At 43.3% G+C, this 21,812-nt stretch overlaps 1 protein-coding gene and 1 pseudogene across 1 annotated transcript; one reads left to right on the top strand and one right to left on the bottom strand.

Annotated features, from left to right (window-relative positions):
* Window positions 1–237: 237 nt before the first annotated feature.
* Window positions 238–7,333, bottom strand: LOC123108384 (GDSL esterase/lipase At5g55050-like; annotated as a pseudogene).
* A 2,639-nt stretch (window positions 7,334–9,972) lies between these two features.
* Window positions 9,973–10,458, top strand: LOC123108385 (uncharacterized). The gene has a single exon (XM_044530186.1). It carries the CDS (start codon window positions 10,021–10,023, stop codon window positions 10,456–10,458), a length of 438 nt encoding a protein of 145 aa, XP_044386121.1. The 5' UTR covers window positions 9,973–10,020.
* Window positions 10,459–21,812: the final 11,354 nt, after the last annotated feature.

Raw genomic sequence — 21,812 nt, forward strand, 5'->3', positions numbered from 1 at the left:
CGCGTATGAGCCGATCTATCCCAGTGTTGTAGAATTATGTTGTTTGAAATGTTTAATGTTGAACGAGATTCACTTAAAATGTGAATGAATCATGTTAAAGTTTTCTCTCTCCTACCCTACATGGGTTTTTACATCACCAGTTGGAGATGCTCTTGGTGAACATGACCACCCTAAATACTGTATTACAAACCCATTTAAGCACAAACGTAACAATTACTTGCCTACTACTTTCTGGCTTTTGGGTATGATTCAAGGCATACATAATCACATGATAATGACAAATTTTACGAGGACACCGGGTGTTTATTGTTCCATTAGGTCCGCCCCTTTCTTCTCTGCCAGCTGCTTGAAAGTAAGAGGCATGGTAAACTGCGCCGGGCCATGGAAGAACGCCTCGGCGGCCATCTCAGCAGCCCGCTGGGTGGCGTGCACCCAGTCCCAGTACACGTAGCCATCACGGTCGCCGCAGAGGTTCGAGGTGGGCAGGCAACGGGCCTCCCCGCCGAGCCTCCCGCTCCCGCAGCACGCGCTGGTCGCGTTCACGAAGCCTTGAGCCTGCGGGTCAGCGATGAGGGCTTGCCTGTGGGCAAAGCCGTCGGCGAGGGAGCAGGCGAGGCCCGGCAGCCTGGCCGCTAGGTCGGCGAGGAAGGACTCGAGGGCGCCATTGAACCCGGCCGCTAGCTCGTTTGTGCCGTCGTTGCATGTGCCGGTCGCGTCGTGCGCGCGGACCATTGGGATACACCCGGACAGGCCAACGTTGATGATGCCGATCTTCCTCGCGCCCATCATGTACAGATCCTGCATAGTATTAGAAAACAGAAATGGTTGGTGCCCACGATGAAGCATGTACTGGTACGGTGGTACCTAACGTGATGTCGGCGACGAAACAACTTGGTTGGCTTGTGTTTCCACGTGAGCTGGAGGAATAATGCAGGATGGATGGATGTTCAACGAGGTAAATAACTGTACTAGCAGCTTGCTCATGTCGAATGGAAGTATTGGACCTGCTTCGACAACGGGATGTTGTTTCCGGTGCTCTGCATCCGGCCCGGCCACACGCACGGGCACGGATCAATCAAGTCAAATGATATAAAACACTGACAGTTTCCAAAAGAAAAATGTATCTCTCGATCTAGATCTTCGAAAAAAAACTCTCGATCTGGCTCAACTTTACTAGTACTTACCGTTGAATCGAGAATCCCAGCTCCTGCAGATGCATAGCTTACACCTCTAAGCAGAGCAGTGCCGATCAGACGACGATGAGCTTTCAGCGACAGATAAGCCGGAGGGCTCGTCTCGAACCCCAGATTCTTTGCTGCATGCATGAGTAACTGTTAGAATTGTGTTGAATATTATTATACAAGGTAGGTTACAGTTAGACTTGATTTTGGACTGTGTATAGACATGGTAGGAGTTGTGTTCTAATAGGACATCTGTATCCTAGGCCTCTCATATATATCAGGGGTAGAGTTAGACTTGATTTTGGACTGTATATAAACATGGTAGGAGTTGTGTTCTAATAGGACATCTGTATCCTAGGCCTCTCATATATATCAGGGGTAGACACACGATGTAACCCATGCCAACATAATAGCACGGGCACGCGGGGGAGCCGGCGGCGTGTGCCGGCACCCGGACGGCCGGGGTGCGGTATTGTGACGGTGTCATGGGGAGGAGCGCCCGTAGTCATGCCCCGGGGATATAGCCATATCGATGAACCTCGTTAACAAATCTCGGTGTCGTGCTTGTGTGATTGCTTGATCCTCGGTAGATCGACGAAGCGCCTCGAATTTATTCTAACAAATGGTATCATAAGCTAGGTTGTTCGGAGGCTGTGGATTGTTGATCTAGAAGATGGTTTCGAAAAGTTGATCGCTCGGGAGAGTTCAGCAGGAGATTGGATAGAGTCGAGATAGCGAGGTGATCCCAGGATTGCAGACGAGCGATCGACCGGGATACATCGGTACTTGGGAAGCAATTGAATCAAGCGAGACAGCGTATGTAGCAGCAGGCGGCATCAGCAAGATCGAGCCTCAGATCAAAGGCGGCGGCGAACTCGTGTATGGCAGGCAGCGTCCTTGGGTTTGACATCTCGACGAGTTTGGAAGCAGGCGGAGTTCTCAGCGGCGGCGCGGCGTATAGCGCAAGCAGCAGGTCAAATCGGATCATTCGATCCGATCAAAACCAGGGCAGCGTGCGAGAGAAGTCCAAGGCCATGGTGTGATGGCGGCTGCAATCCCAGTAGCGGCCGAGGCAGCAGCAGCGCAGGCGGATGGCATCCGGTCGGCCTGAGGCATCTACAGGCTGGCGTGTGAGGCGTGCAGCGGAGGCTACTATCCTACGAATTAGCTATATGTCAGTCAGCTGAAAATTCCTTTTCTGGTCAGTCGATTTTGTGACCCTTTGATTTTGCTTTAAGATGTGTGCTGTTTTCTATTTTTTTCTGTGTCATTTTGGTGATGAATTTAGCTCTGTGGAATTGATTGACCCCTATTTTGGGTCAGTTGAATTGCTTCATGGGCTTGTTTTTGTTTTTCTGGGATCCGTTTTTCTTTTTCTTTTTTCCTTTCTTGGTTATTTTTTTTGTTTTTGTGGGTTTTTGGCTGAGTGTAATTATATACATACAAATATGTGCCAAAATTTCATGATTATGTGATTATTTTGGCACATTATGATAAAATGCAAATTTGGTGCAAAGTTGTGTGCACGTTTTTTTAATTCTCTCTTCTTCTTAAAGAAATACCAACACCACTAATTCATTTTTTCAGGAAAAATCATTATTTCGATAATGTTTTACTCTTTACTTATTTTTATTCTACTTTAAGGTTAATACCAATTCCACTATTCATTTTTTTCTCAGATTTTGTTTTTGCAAAAGTTCAACTTTTATATGCATATTCTTGCATATTTTTTGAAGCGCAATTTTATGTATATTTCATGTAAATTTTGTCAGTGTTTGTTTTAGATTCTTTTTCCCATTTTCTTTGTTCTTAAATGGTAATACCAATGCCACTAAATCATTCTTTGCTAGGAAATTTAATTCTTTCGTTTGTGGGTATTTTTGCTTTTTTTATATTTCTGTTTTCTGTTTCTATGCATTTTTTCTTTATTTCTTTTATTGATTATATTTTTTGTTTTTGTGGGTTTTTGGCCGAGTGTAATTATATACAAACACATACTATATAATATGTACCAAAATTTCATGATTATATGATTATTTTTGCATATTACAATAATGCAATTTTGATGAAAAGTTGTGCGCAAGTTTTTTTTATTTTTCTTTCTTCTTCAAGAAAAATACATTATTTCAATTACACTATATGTAAATTATAGTATAATGCAGAAAATGCACTGTTATACGCTTATTCTTTTCATATTTCAAAAAGTGCAATTTCAGTGCAAATTGTGTGCATGTTTTGAAAGGTTTTTCTTTTTTATTTTCTTTCTGCTTAAACTGTTCCGTTCTTTCTTAGAAAACTACATTATTTCTGCTTAAAAGGGCAATACCAATGCCACGAATTCAATCGTCGTAGAAAACATTTTTTTATTTTGTTTCAGTTTTTATAACATTTTTATTATTTTGTTTTATTTTCCTTTTGTAAGGGTAATACCGATGTCACTAATCCATTACTTTTGAGAAAACACTTTTTTTGTGGAAATCTCACTATAATATGCTCATTTTTACTTTATTTTTTATTTCTGTTTTCTATTTCTATGAGTTTTATTTTACCTTTTTTCTTTCATTTATTGGTTACTTTTTTGTTTTTTGTGCATTTTTGGCTCACTGTAATTATATAAAAACAAATACTATAAAATATGTGCCAAAATTTCATGATTATATGATTATTTTTGCATATTACGAGAAAGTGCAATTTCAGTGCAAAGTTATGCGCAAGTTCTTTTTAATTTTCTTTCCTCTTAAAGGAAATACATTATTTCTGTTACACTATGTGTAAATTATAGTAGAATGCAAAAATTGCACTATTATATGCTTATTATTCGCATATTTCAAAAAGTGCAATTTCAGTGCAAATTGTGTGCAAGTTTTGAAAGTTCTTCCCTTTTCATTTTCTTTCTTCTTAAAGGGTTTCATTCTTTCTTAGAAAACTTTATTGTTTTGAGTTTTGTTTTAGTTTATTCTGAAAGGGTTTCACTTATTTTTAGAAAACTTAATTATTTTATTTCATTTTTTCTTTCATCTGGAAGGGTAATACCAATGCCACGAATTCTTTCTTTCATAGAAAACTTCCTTTTTATTTTTTTAGTTTTTATTTCTTTTTTTACTTTGTTTTAGTTTTGATTTTCTTTTCTTTTGTAAGGATAACATCGATGTCCCTAATCCATTACTTCTTAGGAAACACTTGTTTTTGGAGATATCACTATTATATGCTCATTTTTGCATAGTAATAATACATTTTATATATACACGTATGTATATGTTTTTATATGTATAAAATAAATATACATATTGTTTGCCGACATGTGAGATTTTTCTTTTATTGAGCAAAGCCAATATGTGTGAGAGTGCTATTCATCGATCATCTACAAAGGCTTGTCCAACAATATACTAGAGCAGCCGTAATCATTGTACAAAAAAGTAGACTCGCTTGGCAGTACTGGACTGCAGCTTGCACCTGTGCGTTGGGCTTCTGTTGCTGCAACTACCGTAACTGGACTGCCTAATTAATTAGGCTCGACTGAAACAGTTTGAGGTCAATCGACTGACCCAAGAAAAAATCAGTCGATTGACCAGTAGCCAGTCCCACTATCCTAGCTGTTCGGCTGAGCGGAACGCCGAGTCTGGACGTGGTGCGCTAGGCGGCGGGCAATGGATCGATGCGCAGCGGAGCACACATGAATCCGTGGAGAGCTACAGGGCTGGTTTCAGTGCAGGTTGGAGGTACGTGAGAACACTGGAACGTGAAGCTACGTGAAGAGATTTGTTTAAGGAAAAAGTCTGGTTCCGGGAGGCTTTGCAGTGTGTCAGAACATGAAAATAGCTGCCCATATCGAGTTTAGATCATGAGAAAGGAAAGAACAAGGAAGATTGCAAAGGTGGTCAAGCACGTGTATTGTTTACTGTTGAGCTGAGAGTTTGAGCTAGTTGTTACACGGGCACAAGGCTATGAGGGACTACTTTTTGGGATTCTTTGCTTTGTACATGGATTGGAGACGGCATGGCAGTAGTGATGTTGTTCAGCTAAGTCAAAAGGGAACCGAAGACGGCGACAAGCGTATAAGGCTCGGAGGAGTCTGGAGTGTGTCGTGGCAGGATCATGCATACATAGGGCGTCAAGGCAATGCACAGATGTGCGGGCGGACACGACGCGGGGTGGAGCATAGTTGCAGTCAGATAATTTCGGCTGGGTCGGACTAGACAGTCTGGCGGATCGACGTGGATGTTGGTCAAAGCAGAAGACGGTGGTGATTTCAGCGACGACGACATAGGAGCGTGATGCTGATGGTGGCCGACTTCTGAGGCGTGCAAACACGTGGTGCAGGCCTGAGGGCTTGTGCGGCTTCGACAAGACTATGGCGCGGGGTTGATTCAAGGCAGTGTACACATGAGAGATTGAAGTCAACAGGGCGCGGGGTAGCATGGCGCAGCTACATGGAGTCATGTTGAAGGTGGAGCTGGAGTTTGACGGAAGACTTCACTCTGTGCTGATGGAGGGGCTACGGTGTAAGATATCGGAGAATCGAAGCCTATTTCAGCGGGATAGCGAGAGACACGTGGATCGGACTTGGTACCAATGGTTTGATGGAGACGTGATACTCGGCATCGGTCGGTGATGATCGGTGGTTCTCTGGAGTGAGGGTTGAGGCAGTGTGGGCTAGCTACCCGGGAGACTCGACCAGGACAGCAGAGGCTCGACGCGGTGATAGCGGCGAGGCATGCGGTAAGCACGGGACACAGCGACAGGCCAAGGCATTGGTGGTCAGACATGTGGTCAGACAAATTGAGCAGGGGGTGCTGACGCAGTGTTGACGAATACCGGATTCAAGTTGGTGACTGGGTCTATCGGTGCCGGTTGATGGACATAAGTTGACCATGAAGAATCTGAGAAAGTGACGGAAAGTCTGAAATTGTCAAAAACAGAGAGAGTACATGGCCGTATATTCCGTGGTGTTCGGTGCACATGGCAAAGTGCGGGTGACAAGTACAGAAGGAGGTGGAGTGCTATAGCTGTGGGACATGTTAGAGACTATCCAGGGAAAAGGGTGAGACAACTGTGAATTTGACTCAAAGTGACACAGGGCGACGGTAAAATTCCTTCAAGTTTCAGACAAGCAGTCAAGAGAGAGCGGTGACGTTGAGTTCAGGTAACTCTTATATGTGGCGTTCAATATGTGAGTTGTTCATTTTTCACGCAGACAGTGGTCGGTGTGTGATGTCGTTGAACGGATACTCCGGAAGTTGGAAGCACAAAGTAGAGTAACGAGGAACTTAATTTTTGCTCGAGTGTTGACTGTGACGAAGACAAGAAGGGACTACAGTTGCAGGTGGAGTCACATGGAGTCTGGAAGTAGCAGCGGTGCTCATGGCGTATCTCAAGTCCAATGTACATGAAGGTTCGACGCATGGATGAATCGAAGGTGGTGGAGAATATTCGCCAAGGTGGAGTTTGTTAGAATTGTGTCGAATATTATTGTACAAGGTAGGTTACAGTTGGACTTGGTTTTGAACTGTGTGTAGACGGGGTAAGAGTTGTGTCTTAATAGGACACCTGTATCCTAGGCCTCTCATATATATCGGGGGTAGACACACGATGTAACCCATGCCAACATAATAGCACGGGCACGCGGGGGAGCCGGCAGCGTGTGCCGGCACCCGGGCGGCCGGGATGCGGTATTGTGACGGTGTCGTGAGGAGGAGCGTCCGTAGTTATGTCCGGGGATGTAGCCATATCGGTGAATCTCGTTAACAAATTTCGGTGTCGTGTTTATATGATTGCTTAGTCCTTGATAGATCGACGAAGCGCCTCGAATTTATTCTAACAGTAACATTGCTGAATCAATATATCATCATCTTCTAGACTTCTACCAACAATTGATATGATGGATCGATCGACGTACCAATGAAGTCGGCCACATTGTAGCCATTGCTGAACCTTCCGGTGGGCTTAGGTCCTCCGGGTCCAGGGAAGTCGACGCCATGGAAGGGCTTGTTGGCCCTTGGGACACTTTCTCCTGGTAAGTAGTTGTTGTTGCCCACGTCCAGTGACGAGTCCCCGAGCACGTAGACCGCCGGCACAGCTCTCGCCGTCTTGCCAGGCCCGAACCCGGCAAGAGCACTGAGCACCATGACAAGGCCAGCAACAACACCCTTCATTGTAACAAGCAAGCTAGCCCAGACTACGATTGCGGGAAGCGGGATGATCTCACACATCCATGGTGGATTACTCGGATTAGAATGATCCAACACAGAGCTCAAGATCAAGTAGAGGAAGCAAGGAGGAAGAAGAGGGATAGCACGCCTATCCCCAGCACAACAGCTCTTTAAAATCAAGCACGCACGCACACTTACAGACGGGTCCAACCGGCTTCTGCGCGTGCGTGGAGCGTCTTTGGCCATGTTCTGCTTCAGCCTCCTCTGCTCTCTTCGCTGCTGCAATATGGGCCATGCGCTTCTCCCATTTCTTGTGCGTCCGGCGTCGGCGTGTGATACATTCATCTCATGCCCATGTGGCCTCCATGCCTGCCTTGCGAGTGTACAGCTAGCTAGGTGCCACGGCCGTATTTTGCTATTCAACCACTACTCAACATTGATTGCAATTAAGGTAGGTAATGGCAAGGGGAAACTGCTTATATTCCCAAACTAGTACTCCCTCCGTTTCGAATTACTTGTCTTGAATTTGTCTAAGACAAGTAATTTAGTGCTAGATACATCCGTATCTAGATAAATCTAAGACAAGTAATTCAAAACGGATGGAGTAGTGGTCAGCCCAACGTGCTTGTTTTGATAGCAAATCTTACCGTTGAGTAGGTAGAAAACAAGTTTTTATCCGATTTTTGGTAAACCAATTTAAACATTATTATTTTTAAACAAAACCAGTTTAAATATTTGAGCCAAATGGAAAGAAGGATCGGTGATACATAACTAACGAACTGGATGTTGCCTCAACTTGTCATCCTTGCTCACCTTGGTGCCCAAAGTTGTAAAATGCATGAAACTAGTGCTCGAACTTGTTCAGGCATGCAAATACGGTGCCTCCATCCATATCCAGACGTACGTCCAGCCCGCGTGGCGGTGGGACACCTGTCCGTGGCTAAGAGCAGGGAAGGCGCTGGGTGGCTCGAGCGTGAGGAACTTTTTGTACAAAACCCCCCTCATATTTTATTTAGTCATGCAGGAAAACCTCAAACTTTTAAGTTTTATTTTCATTTTTTCATTTTTGCTATTTCTATTTTTCATATTATTTTTACCGTTGAAAACTAGAAATGCAAGAAAAAATTACAACTTCCATAAACATAAAGAAAATGTTTCACGTGTATTAACAAATTATAACATGTATTTTAAAAATGTTTGTATTGAATTAAACAAATTGGCAATGTGTATTTTAAAAAAATCAATGTGGACTAAAAAATTATTCTGTACCATTTTGAATAAATGTATTAAAAATCTCAACACAATACTTTTTAATGCAGGTTGAATAGGTTACAAAATACAACATTGTCAATTTATTAATAATTAGGTATTTTAGAAATACAATGAATATAAAGAATAATAGTGTGTGCGTGTGGTCTCGACTGATCATACATAAATTTATACAACAATTTCTAATATAGGTTGACCTCTTTCAATCCCCATAAAATTTTGAAAAAGTTCATGTCTACCTCTTAAAAGTACACAATAATGAAAATAGGAAAATACTTAAAATAAAAAATAATTGCATTTTGTATTTTTTATATGGGAAAATTTACGTCCCATGAAAATTAACAGGAACTTGAAAAAAAAGATATATAACGCATTAGGAAAATTATAGAGCGATAAATTTACGTCCCATGAAAATTAACAGGAACTTGAAAAAAAAGATATATAACGCATTAGGAAAATTATAGAGCGATACGTGAAAAGTGTTTACATAGTTTTCTAGCTAAGAGGTGAACGCAATGCATATTTTGGCTGAGTGGACATGATCAAGCCGTGGTAGACCAGGAGGTGCCAGGTTTTAAATCCATCCATGATGATTTTTTCCATGTTATTTCTCGTATTTGAGGTCTTTCCTATGTGATTAAATAAATATAAGGATTTTCCGGTAAAAAAAAAACTCACGCACAGAGTACGCAGCACTTTTCCCCTCTCAGCCACTTACAAGTGGGTCACCACCACGCTAGCATGCCACGCGGGCTGGACGTATATTCGGATACGGAAGAGGCATTGTATTTGCATGACCGGACAAGTTCGAGCAACAGTTTTATGTATTTTACAACTTTAGACACCAAACTGGCCGTGCAGGACAAGTTGAAACATCAAAAGTAAAAGTAAAGACGACATAATTGCGCCAACAATGATGTTCCAAATAGAGATATAGTGTAAATTCCCCTATTTTCTGCGATGAATCCAGCATACATTTTCAATTGTGCTACATTGCATACCCATTCAATTCAGCGGCTGGCGGGCTGTGCTATGCCGTCGCGACCCTTTCTGGACTTAGTCAGAGAAGGCTGTGTGAGTATCACCGTATCTTCGTTCTTCGCCACTTAAGTGCTCAAATAAAGCTCACATCTGTTGACGAATTCAATCAAAAGACAGAAAAGTACGTAGGTCCAAACGTATTGACATCCCACTCTAGAAATTAGCAACCCGTAGCTCTCAAAGCTGACACACAGAAAATACTTACTCTGATACACGGTGATCAATATTGAAGCTTTCTCACATCTACTACTACATAACTATCTATATATACCTTGGCTTGGCAATTGCCATATCAGACTCCATCATTCACGGTTAGCCAGCTCTCCCATCCCGCAAGATCATCAACACCACATTGCAGGAGATATATAGCCTCGCCTGACATGGCATCCAAAACCGTCGAGATCCACCGTGTTGGCGCGGAGGTATTCCGCGGCGACGACGCCGTGTGCAGGAAGAAGTCGGTGGAGGTGCTGGCGGAGCTGGGCCTCCCGACGGGCCTGCTGCCCCTGGAGGATATGGAGGAGTTCGGGTACAACCGCGTGGCCGGCTTCATGTGGCTGGTGCAGAGGAAGAAGACGGAGCACACCTTCAAGAAGGTGAAGCAGACCGTGTCATACGCCGGGGAGGTGACGGCCTTCGTCGACCCGGGGAAGCTGAGGAAGATCACCGGCGTGAAGACCAAGGAGCTGTTCCTGTGGCTCAGCGTGGTGGAGGTGTCTGTTGTTGAGAGCGTGACGGCCCCTGGTAAGGTCACCTTCAAGACCGGCACTGGTCTGTCCGATACCTTTGATGCAGCTGCTTTTGCGCTTGGGGAATGAGTGGTTGTGCTGTGCTATATATAGTTGCACAAGTTTGTTTGTGCCAGATACAATACTTATAAACCGTTGCGATGCTTGTGAGCAGGTGTCCTTGTTCCATGCATATGCATGCCTGGATGAATGAATAGAAAGAGAGTGCCGCTCGATCGATCCTGCCTCCCGCGCGAGACCAAACCTCGTAGCGCTCGCTCGCTCACGTCGTCATCATACTTTTACTTTCATATATAGAAGAAGAAACGCGTGGAATCAAATGAACAAAGGAAAGAAAGGAAACGCGCGCGTGCTCAAGCTGGCCGGTGCGTTAGCTGCGGAATTAATTCATTCATTCTCTCGCCTCCCATCCCAGGACAGGACAGGACAGGACAGGAATGAATTTCTTTTTCTTTTTTCTTTCTTCAGCGGCTTCCCGGGAAGGGAAGGAATTCGTACGCACGGCGCCCCCGTGCGGACATGCCGGCGGCGGTCGATCACTTCATCCTTTTCTTTCGTCCTTTTCTTTCTGATTGAGATTGAAACACGGACGGACACATCTTCGAACGCATGCATGCAACTCAGCTAGGAGTACAGTACACGAATGGCCGTCGCAGCCGACACTACCGTGTCGCCGTCGCCGTCGCCATCGACAAGCAAGCTCCAAACTGGTGTGTTGGTGATGCAGGTTGCTGAGAGGATTGTAGTCTAGGCGAAGAGATAACTAGCGCTTGTTCTCCACGCGCGCAAGGGGTTTCCGGGAGAGTGGTCGTGATGTAGTAGATAGGTAAATAGCAGTGACCCATCCTTGTCCCTCTGGCGTCTCATGCCTGAATCTGTTGTTTGAATATCGATTTATCTCAAATATTGTCATGCCATCAATTTGTGTTGTGTCCATTAGAGAGACCTGATTGTTGTTTGAATATTAATGCAGAGGGAACTCACACACTGAAGGGAATTGGTTATCAAGCTGAAGTGGCTTGACATCAATATCATCCAGCAGTCGGTACACGGTGTGATGATCTAGGCTCCCCAGGACCGCCTCTTCGTCTCTAACTACTTAGGTGAGTACCTGGTATCTCCGCCCTCCTCTATTTCGCCTCTCTACCATGCTCTAGGAGCTATGGCTGTTGTGTGTTGGCCATCGAGCAGAAGTTCATATTTTCCATGATTTGGTTCAGTGGTGATTTCATGTTCATGCTCTAGCTTGGTTGTGGTGTTGATGAAATACTAGGGATTGGGCTTGTTAAATTGTGATCCAAACTATATCATGTTGGACTAGAGACCTCACCAGCAAGATGCATCTGAAGCAAAATTTATTCCTGCACAGGTTACCCGAGGGAGTTTATGAAGCTTTGAACTCTAAGAAGAAGATGAAATTAATGGTGCCTCATAATTGTTCGAGTTCATCCCAAGCCGAGGGATTATCTGTTCGTGGCAGGGCAAAGGAAAAGAACTCCAATAATGGAAACAGAGGCAAAAGTAAGAACGGCTACAGGGGCCGATCGCAATCCAGAGACAAGAAATATTGTATGTATTGCAAGAGAGACGGGCATGACATCTCTGAGTGTTTCAAGTTGCAGAACAAGGAAAATAGGAAAGGTAACAAACAAGGTGAAAATTCTGCTAACGTTGCTCGTGATGATAGTTCCGATGATGCTCTTGTCATTATTGCTGGATGTGTTGAGACCAATGATGAGTGGGTACTTGACACTGCATGCACTTTTCATATGTGTCCACATAGAGATTGGTTTAATACTTTTGATTCCACTACTTCTGCTGGTTCCGTTTTGGGTTTTGATAATTCACCATGCAAGATTGAAGGCATAGGTTCTGTTCGAATCAAGATGTTCGATGGCATAATCAGAACTTTGACAGATGTTCGGTATATTCCGAAGATGAAGAGAAATCTTATTTCTATGAGTGCCCTTGATGCAAAGGGGTACAAATATTCAGGTGGAGATAGTGTTTTGAAGGTCACCAAAGGTTCCCTTATTGTGATGAAAGGTGACTTAAGTTCGACCAATGGTTTTTATTACCTTCAAGGTTCTACCGTTTCAGGTAACGCTACTCCAGTTATTTCAAAGAATTCTGATTGTGATGCTGCTAATCTTTGGCATATGCGTCTTGGACATATGAGTGAATTTGGTTTGGCAGAGTTAAATAAGAGAGCTCTTCTTGATGGATATGAACCTGGTAAATTGAAATTTTGTGAGCATTGTATCTTTGACAAACACAAGAGGGTGAAGTTCAACACTTCGACTCATACAACTGAAGGTATTCTTGATTATGTGCATTCTGATTTATGGGGACCATCTCGCAGAAAGTCACTAGGTGGTGCTAGTTACATGCTGACTATAATTGATGATTATTCGAGAAAAGTTTGGCCTTATTTCTTGAAGCATAAATATGAAGCATTCTCAGCATTTAAGGAGTGGAAGATTATGATTGAAAGACAAACTGAAAAGAAGGTAAAGATACTTCGCACTGATAATGGTATGGAATTCTGTTCTAAACAATTTAAGAATTATTGCAAGTCTGAAGACATTGTCATACATTACACTGTTCCTTATACTCCTCAACAAAACGGTGTTGCTGAGCGTATGAACAGGACCATTATTTCCAGAGCCCGTTGCATGTTGTCCAATGCAGGTTTGCATAGGCGTTTTTGGGCTGAGACCGCTTCCACTGCTTGTTATCTCATTAACCGTTCACCATCTATTGCTCTTAATAAGAAAACTCCAATTGAGGTATGGTCTGGTTCACCTGCTGATTATTCATAGTTGAGAGTTTTTGGTTGCACTGCTTATGCTCATGTTGATAATGGAAAGTTGGAGCCTAGGGCTGTTAAGTGCATCTTTCTTGGTTATAAGTCTGGTGTTAAAGGTTTTAAATTATGGAATCCTGAAATCCAGAAGATTATTATTAGCAAAAATGTTATCTTTAATGAATCTGCTATGTTACATGATGTTTCATCTACTAATGTTCCTGTTAAGAGTGAACAGCAGCCTCCTATTCAGCAGCCTACTGTTCAGGTGGAGCATGTTATTGACTCAGGTGATACATCTAGTAATGAAATTGTTGATGCACATGATGAACCCGTCGTTAATGATGATCATGTCACTCCCACTCCAAATCAGCCTATTGTTCCGCCCAGTTGAAATCTTGCACGTGACAGAGTTAGACGGGGTATTAATAAACCAGACAGGTTAATTGAAGAGTGCAATATTGTTTCTTTTGCTTTATCTGTTGCAGAAGAAATTGAAGGTAATTCTGAGCCTTCTTCATATTTCGAGGCTATTATTTCTGGTGATAGTAATAATTGGATGACCGCTATGCATGATGAGATGGAATCACTTGAAAAGAATGGCACTTGGGATTTAGTAAAATTGCCTAGAGAGAAAAAACCTATTCGTTGCAAGTGGGTTTTCAAGAGGAAAGAAGGTGTTTTTCCTAATGACGAGACAAGATATAAAGCAAGGTTAGTTGCTAAAGGTTACAGTCAGATTTCAGGTATTGCCTATAACGAAGTCTTTTCTCCTGTTGTGAAGCATAGCTCTATTCGCACTTTACTTAGTATTGTTGCCATGCATGATCTTGAGCTTGAGCAATTGGATGTTAAAACTGCATTCTTACATGGAGAATTAGAAGAGGATATTTATATGGAACAACCTGAAGGTTTTGTTATTCCTGGAAAAAAAAAGCTTGTCTGCAAGTTAAAGAAATCTCTTTATGGATTGAAGCAATCCCCTAGACAGTGGTACAAGAGATTTGACACCTTTATAATCTCTTAAGGTTTCAAAAGGTCTAATTATGATAGTTGTGTTTATTTGAAAACTGTCAAAGGTTCAACTATTTATTTGCTCCTTTATGTTGATGATATGCTAATTGCTGCAAAGAGTATGTCAGATATTGATGAACTAAAGAAGCAATTGAGTAATGAATTTGAGATGAAGGATTTGGGTGCAGCAAAGAAAATACTTGGCATGGAAATATCCAGAGATAGACCGTCTGAAAAAGTGTATCTAAGCCAGAAGGGATATATTGATAAAGTTCTTCGTCGTTTTAATATGCATAATGCCAAGCCAGTAAGTACTCCGTTAGCTGCACACTTCAAATTATCACCAGCTTTATGTCCTAAGTCAGATGCTGATATTGAGTACATGTCTAGAGTTCCCTATTCAAGTGCAGCTGGTTCACTTATGTATGCCATGGTTTGTTCTCGTCCGGATTTATCATATGCATTGAGTGTTGTCAGTAGATACATGGCTAATCCTGGAAAGGAACATTGGAAAGAAGTTCAGTGGATTTTCAGATACCTGCGAGGTACTTCTAATACGTATTTACAGTTTGGGAAAACTAGAGATGGACTTGTTGGTTTTGTTGATTCTGATTTTGCCGGTGATTTGGATAAGAGAAGATCACTCACAGGTTATGTTTTCACCATTGGTGGTTGTGTTGTGAGTTGGAGAGCAACTTTGCAGTCTATTGTGGCTTGTTCCACTACTGATGCCGAGTATATGGCTATTTCTGAGGCATGCAAAGAAGTTATCTGGTTGAGAGGTTTGTACACTGAGCTTTGTGGAGACTCATCTTGCCCTACCGTATTTAGTGATAGTCAAAGTGCTATATATCTTACAAAGAATCCAATGTATCATGAGAGAACAAAGCACATTTATGTCAGATATCACTATATTTGAGATGTTGTTGCTGAAGGTGATTTGAAGGTATGCAAGATAAGTACTGATGATAATCCTGCTGATATGATAACAAAGTCAATTTCGACCAATAAGTTTGAGCTTTGCTCAGGCTTAGTTGATATTTCTCACTAGTCCTATGGACTTTGACGCACAAGGTGTTTATGCTGATTTGGATGGAGTTATTCACTTTCTTCGACTACTGGAGGAAATTTGGATCAAGGTGGAGATTGTTAAATTGTGATCCAAATTATACCGTGTTGGACTAGACATAGTACAACCGGTGTGGGCTTTTGCGTTGATACCGACGCGTACGAGTACAACTCGTTTACTTGTCCTCCAAGGACTCTCATGTATTGCTCTCATATATACCCCATGTAGTCGCACCTCAGACGGTCTGTCGTCTCGTGCTTGTAATACTCCTCCTCATAGTGATTGCGCCTTCGTGCGTCCGTGGTTTTCTCCCGCAAGGATTTCCACATAAAAATCCGTGTCTCTTTGTCTCGTTTATTCTCGTTATTATCTAACAGCGCTTCTTGTGTATTCCTATGCCATGGTTAATTGTAGCGTTATATTGGTTAGCACCCAAGTTAATTTTGGTTTTTATAGTGTTATAAGTTGGATTTGATCGTAATTTAGTCACAATTAGAATAATCTTTAAATGTGAACATGTGGTCAAACCAAACCAAAACCATCTCCTCGGTCTGGTCTCATTAGGTCAACATTAAGATTATTATTAGTACTTTTTTTCCAAAAATTTGAGTTGGCGCCCTTCCAATTCCGAAATTAGTGTGTTTTCGGGCCGCACGACAGGAGACGAGACGAGAGGCAAGCCCACCATCTCTACCCCAATCCTCCTCCGTCTCCTCCCCGTTTCGCCTTTTCCTTCCTCGCCGCTGCCGCCGCCGCCTGCGACCTCCCCTCACCAACTAAGGAAACCAAACGGTGGCCAAGGCACTCGTCGTCAAGGGCTTCCTCCTCCCCGGCCGCACGACTTGGACGGCGACGGATCGCAAGCCTCTACGGCAGTGGCGGAGCTATGTAGGCTCCTGGGGTGGCTGTGCCCCCCCCCCCCCCCAACATTCATGCAACTTGTGAAGAAAAAATATTGTGAGGGCTTAGATGAGAGATTTTTTAGCTTTTGGCACCCCCAAACACTCATATTTTACCATTTGCCCCCCCCTCCCCCCCCCCAGTTGATTCTTGCTAGCTCCGCCACTGCTCTACGGCCCATCTACCGCGAGCACCCAGGATCTACGGCCATGAACCCTAGCTGCAGCGGGTAGCTGGCGCTGCTCTCCCTCCTCGTGCGGCTCCGCACCTCCCCTGCACTCTTTCTTCCTCTCCGACCTAGGTAAGCCCCTCCCTCCCTCTCTTCCCCTCTCTCTTTCTCTCTGCCCATGGCCATCGAGCCGGACTGATTTTGTGCCATGTAGAAAACGGTAATCCGTTTCCAATTGATTGGCGTGGCCATACATACTCCTGTGGATTTTGCCCCCTGCCGCTGGGTAAATTTGTGCCATTTGAATCAGCAACACACACAGATACTTTTTAATTAGATGTGACTTGGGGCCTGGCAGAGGCGGTGGAGGGGCGTACATGGCCGGAGAAGAGTGCAGCACCGGGTAGCAGTGGCGGAGCTATGTAGGCTCCTGGGGTGGCTGTGGCCCCCCAACATTCATGCAACTTGTGAAGAGAAAAATATTGTGAGGGCTTAGATGAGAGATTTTTTAGCTTTTGGCACCCCCAAACACTCATATTTTACCATTTGCCCCCCCAGTTGATTCTTGCTAGCTCCGCCACTATCGGGTAGGCCTGCGTCGTGACACCAGGCCGTGGACCGAGCACCCCGGCCGCGTTGGGCGGCACCCAGGACGGACGGGGCGACGCCATCCCGTAGGGGGGCGAAGTAGCCAATCCAGGGGGCGTGTTGTTGCTGCTGCTGGCTGCGTCCACCATCGCTGCGGCCGCGCCCACGGCCACGGCAGCGAGAGTTGTTGTAGCCGCCGCTGCCGCCAGCCTGCTGTCAGCCGCCACGGCCGCCAGCGCGACCACCCTGCTGGAAGCCACGGTCACCACCATAGCCGCCCTATTGTGTGCGGTCGCCGCGATCACCGCCATAGCCGCCACCCTGCTGGGCGCGGTCACCGCGGGGATCACCTCCAGAGGAGCTGCCGCCTTGCGCAAGCAGCACAGCGTGACGCTTCTCCTCGCGCCGGGTCTTGAGATCTTTCTCCTTGAGGTCGAGGCGGGAGAGCACCACATCGAAGGATGGGAGAGGCACTAGGTCATCGAGGACAGTACCGATGGTCTCGAAGTCCTCATGGGGGCCTTGAAGCATCTGGATGGTGAGATCTTTGTCGGAGATGCCCATGCCGACGTCCGCCAGTGCATCGGTGACCATCTTGAGCTCACGACTGTAGTCGGCAATGGATATGTTACCTTGGCAGAGGTTGTGATACTTGCGGGTGAGGTGGACACCCCGGGCAGCGTTGTTGGCGAGGAAGTAGTCACGGATGCGGGTCCAGGTGGCGAGGGCGGTGCCGTAGTCCGAGATGACGACGTCAGCAAGGCGGCCGACGATGGTGGAGTATATCTAGAGGATGATCCGGAGATCAGTCTTGAGGTATACCAAAACATTTTTCAGAGGTATGCATGTGTAGTTATCAATGTTTTCTTTTCCCTATATGGTTATAGTGGGGTGTTTATTCGCAATCTGGATCGCCGCCGGTGTGAAAAAAACGGATCTTGCGCTATAAATTATAAGTTTGCTTCCATAATAATATTTTAAAAATATTAAACAGGTAAAATTAACATCATATTTAGATTCCACACAACTTTCTAATAAAATTTCATATATAATATGTTAAAATCGAAGTTACGGTTTAAAAGATACAGATAATTTAGAAAATCATTTGGTTTGACTCAAATATATTCCAAAATAATATTTAAAAATACTTAACAGGTAAAAATAATCTCATATTCATATTCTACATATTTTTTAATCAAATTTCATATATAACATGTTCAAATCGGAGTTACGGTTTGAAAGATATGGATGATTTTAAAAAGCATTTGTTTGACTTAAATATGATCCGCGGATGAATTACCTAAAACATTAGGGGGGTTATGAAAAATGTAAAATAACAGTTCGGGTGTGACTTAAATCTGGACGGCGGGTTGATTTCAAAAAAAGACAGGGACTTTTGTGTAAAATACGAAAATAATGATTCATTTTAACTTAAAACAGGACCGCGGGTTGAATTCTTTAAAATAGATGGACTTTTCTAAAAAATACCATGACGGACGAAAGAAATCCAATTTGCCTTATTATTACTAGAAAAAATATCCATGCGTTGCAATGGGAGATGAAAAAATAGCACAAGTCTCTAAAATGATAAGCATTTCAAGACTTTCATACAACAGGAGATGAAAAATAGCACATGTCTCTAAAATGATAAGCATTTCAAGATCTTCTTATGTGCACGCCCACTGTTTTAATATGGCGTACAATGAATCGATTGACAGTAGGTGTTTTCAGGGTTTTCAGGCTGCTATTTTAAACATCAAATGTGGTCCGAGACAACTTAGTTCAACTTATTAGGTCATTTTGAAATTAAAAAAATTGGACCAAATGCCATGAGCTAAATTTAGAATAAATGAAAAGAAATAGTATTGCGATTTTTTTTAAAGTAAGGCGTTGTAGTAGCAAGCAAAACATTATCAACGCCTCCCCTTCCACTTGTTTGTGTTAGGCGAGAACATGAATGTTACCTTATCAACACCTCCCCTTCCACTCGTCGCGAATTGCGTGAACTCCAAACCCTATCTCCCCAACTTCAACATTGCTCCTTTCTGGTCTCATGTCATATGTAGCCAACAACCATCAATGCTTGACACGTTGCAATAGGGGAAACTTTGATGTGTATCCAATATTACAAAATACATTCGTAGTTTATGAAAATTCTAAGTGCAAGATAGGACCGAGTGTTGCAATTAACATTATAAAATAAATTTGAGTTTGTGTGGTATTCGAGAGTTAATCTGAGCTCCCAGTTTGCTTCTAAATCCCTTATCTTCCACTTGGTGTGAAATTGATGGGTTGCGACGTTAATCCGAGAAAACAGAAAATGTTACTATTTAAATATGCAACATTTGTCTTATCAAGTTTTCACCCGATTATCGATATGGCACTCCATAGATACACAAAGTGTGGTCAAAATTTTATTGTTGATTTTGGATCGAAATAAGCTTCCTTGGTTTCTCAAAAATAAACAAACTTGCTTCCAAGAAGAATTAGCTCCGCATATGATGCTCAATGGGAGCAAATAATTGTGTAAATCTATGCAAAACCAAAAGTTAAATATACATTGCAATTTCAAAGAAAAAAATTATCATCCTGTCCCGTGTCCCGTCGAATCATCATCAATGAAATACACAATTCACTTTCTTCTTTGAAATTGATATTAAGAAAGTCATCATCCTGACTTGTGGTCCTGCCATGTGCCTTAACTTTCTCTGCCACTTTGATCTTTGGAAGCTTCTATGAACATTTGAGGGGGTCGCGCCTGCAGCCACCATTGCAGTCATGGTTGGGGTCGCAGCCACAGAAGTATGTCCGACAAAGAGAGGGATCGAACCAAATTCAGGTGGGTATGTGGGCTCCAAACCATCGGCCTCCCACTTGACTTATTTTGCACCACGAATATGTATGTTGCTAGGGCCATCTCTAGGATGGGACACTAAATTTTGAAAGTTTATAAAAAAAATATAGTAACTGAATTATATAACTTGGTGTTATTTCGTAGTACATATTTAGAAATATATATCTAGTATTATGCAAGATAGTAAGGATTATACTCGCAAAAAAAGATAGTAAGGATTATACTGAACCAATAAACAGATCAAATATTCTATGGAAAAGCGTTATGATAAATAATGAATATAAGGGATCAACTGATGTAAAATTGATCAACTGTACGAACTCGAATCTCTATTGGTTTCTCTTCAATCGGGCCATCTCTGTTGGTTTATCACGCTAGCTGTACGAACTCGAACCTCTCTTGGTTTCTCTTCAATCGGGCCATCGGGGGTAGCGCGCTGACTCCGCCATGGTCAGCCCCCGCACCATGGTAGCACACACACGCTCGGCGGCCATGGCGTCACAGCCCAACCAACTCATGCTCACCACACACACAGCAACACCCCTTCTCGCTCCATATCTTTTTCCTCAGGGTCATCATCCACCAACGGTGCATCTTTTTCCTCGTTATCATCATCCATCCATCTTTCGCCTCGGTTCTAATTCCTTTTGCCACCCTTGCCTATTGATCCCACATCCCAGTTGGCTTATTGATTTGAACATGCAGCCGTATTTAAATTGGTTTATGTGTGTACAAGAAAGCGATGTGGGATTATGTAATAGGGAATCAAAGCCTCTCCTTCATACAAAAACATGGTGTAGCTCAGTTGGACGCCTCGTTCTGAACTGAACAACACGTCGCGAGTTCGATCTTTTCTACTGTTTGATGGCACACCGTTGGGGCGTACGGGGCTTGGTTGGCACAGTAGCGGAAGGATTTTTCTGCTTCTAACGACGTACGACGACGGACAAAAATTAGGATCATAAATACGGACGAAAATTAGGGAGCAAGAAGCAATAGCCCTTTTATTATTATTAGGTAATAAAGATAAAGATTAGGTAAAGATATATCAATACTTGGATACTCTTATGTTTTTTCTCCAAAATTTAGATGTGGGCAATGTGAAGAAAAGTCATGGCATGCTGCATGTAGTTCGTTTTGGTATTGTTTGCATGCCATCGCTAATCATGCGCAGGCCCGCATAAGTTTGAGTTAAAAGCGATGTTGGTTTGTTACAGCCAAAAAATCGACTTATCTCAACTGCATGCACGCGGCAGGGCCCATTATAACGACCAGAGTCACGATGCCAAAATTTTGGCGCGGCTTTTCCACGCCCTCGTCTCGCCCACGCCTTAGCGAGAATTACACGGGAGAGCGCTGGGCACGCCGGGCGAGCCAATCTTATGGTGTCGATCCAAACAGCTACCAAATTGCATGGGCAAGTCATTTTTTTTTATCTTGGAACACTGGGATTCCACATCTTACTCCGACACAGCAAGATCGCTGGCCACCAAATGGCTTACATCAACCGGTACCTCGTCAGTCCACACTCAGCTAACCACAGAGTCACGACTTCCCTTGCCGGCAAGTTCGTGGGCTACTTTATTACAATTACCGACTACCAATATTTAAAAAAAACTTTATTACAAGTACGAGGAACTAGAGAGTAAGCAAAAGTACTAAAGTTTGAACTAATGAATTGACGCAAGTCCCTGAAAAGGACGCCTTTCGGAGCGAGATCCCATGCAGAGCTCTTCATCCCAATGATCAGGTTGGAGAATTCAATGCAGATATTGCACATCCCTGCATTAGATGCAGCAACAAGCGCCTGCATGCAGGCATCAGCTTCAGTCTGGACAGCAGACCACGCATGTAATATCCTCCCGAGAAAATTCCTTATTTGACACTGTCTTAAAATCTGGTTCCTTATTTGACACTGGAAAAGTTTTTCTTCCCTATTTGACATTAGTCCTAAATTTTATTCCCTATACGACACTTCCGTCCATTTTGAGCCTAAATGACACCTGAAAAGACGATTTTGCCC

The sequence above is a fragment of the Triticum aestivum genome, chromosome 5A (assembly GCF_018294505.1).
Source record: "Triticum aestivum cultivar Chinese Spring chromosome 5A, IWGSC CS RefSeq v2.1, whole genome shotgun sequence".
In the NCBI taxonomy this organism is placed as follows: Eukaryota; Viridiplantae; Streptophyta; class Magnoliopsida; order Poales; family Poaceae; genus Triticum; species Triticum aestivum.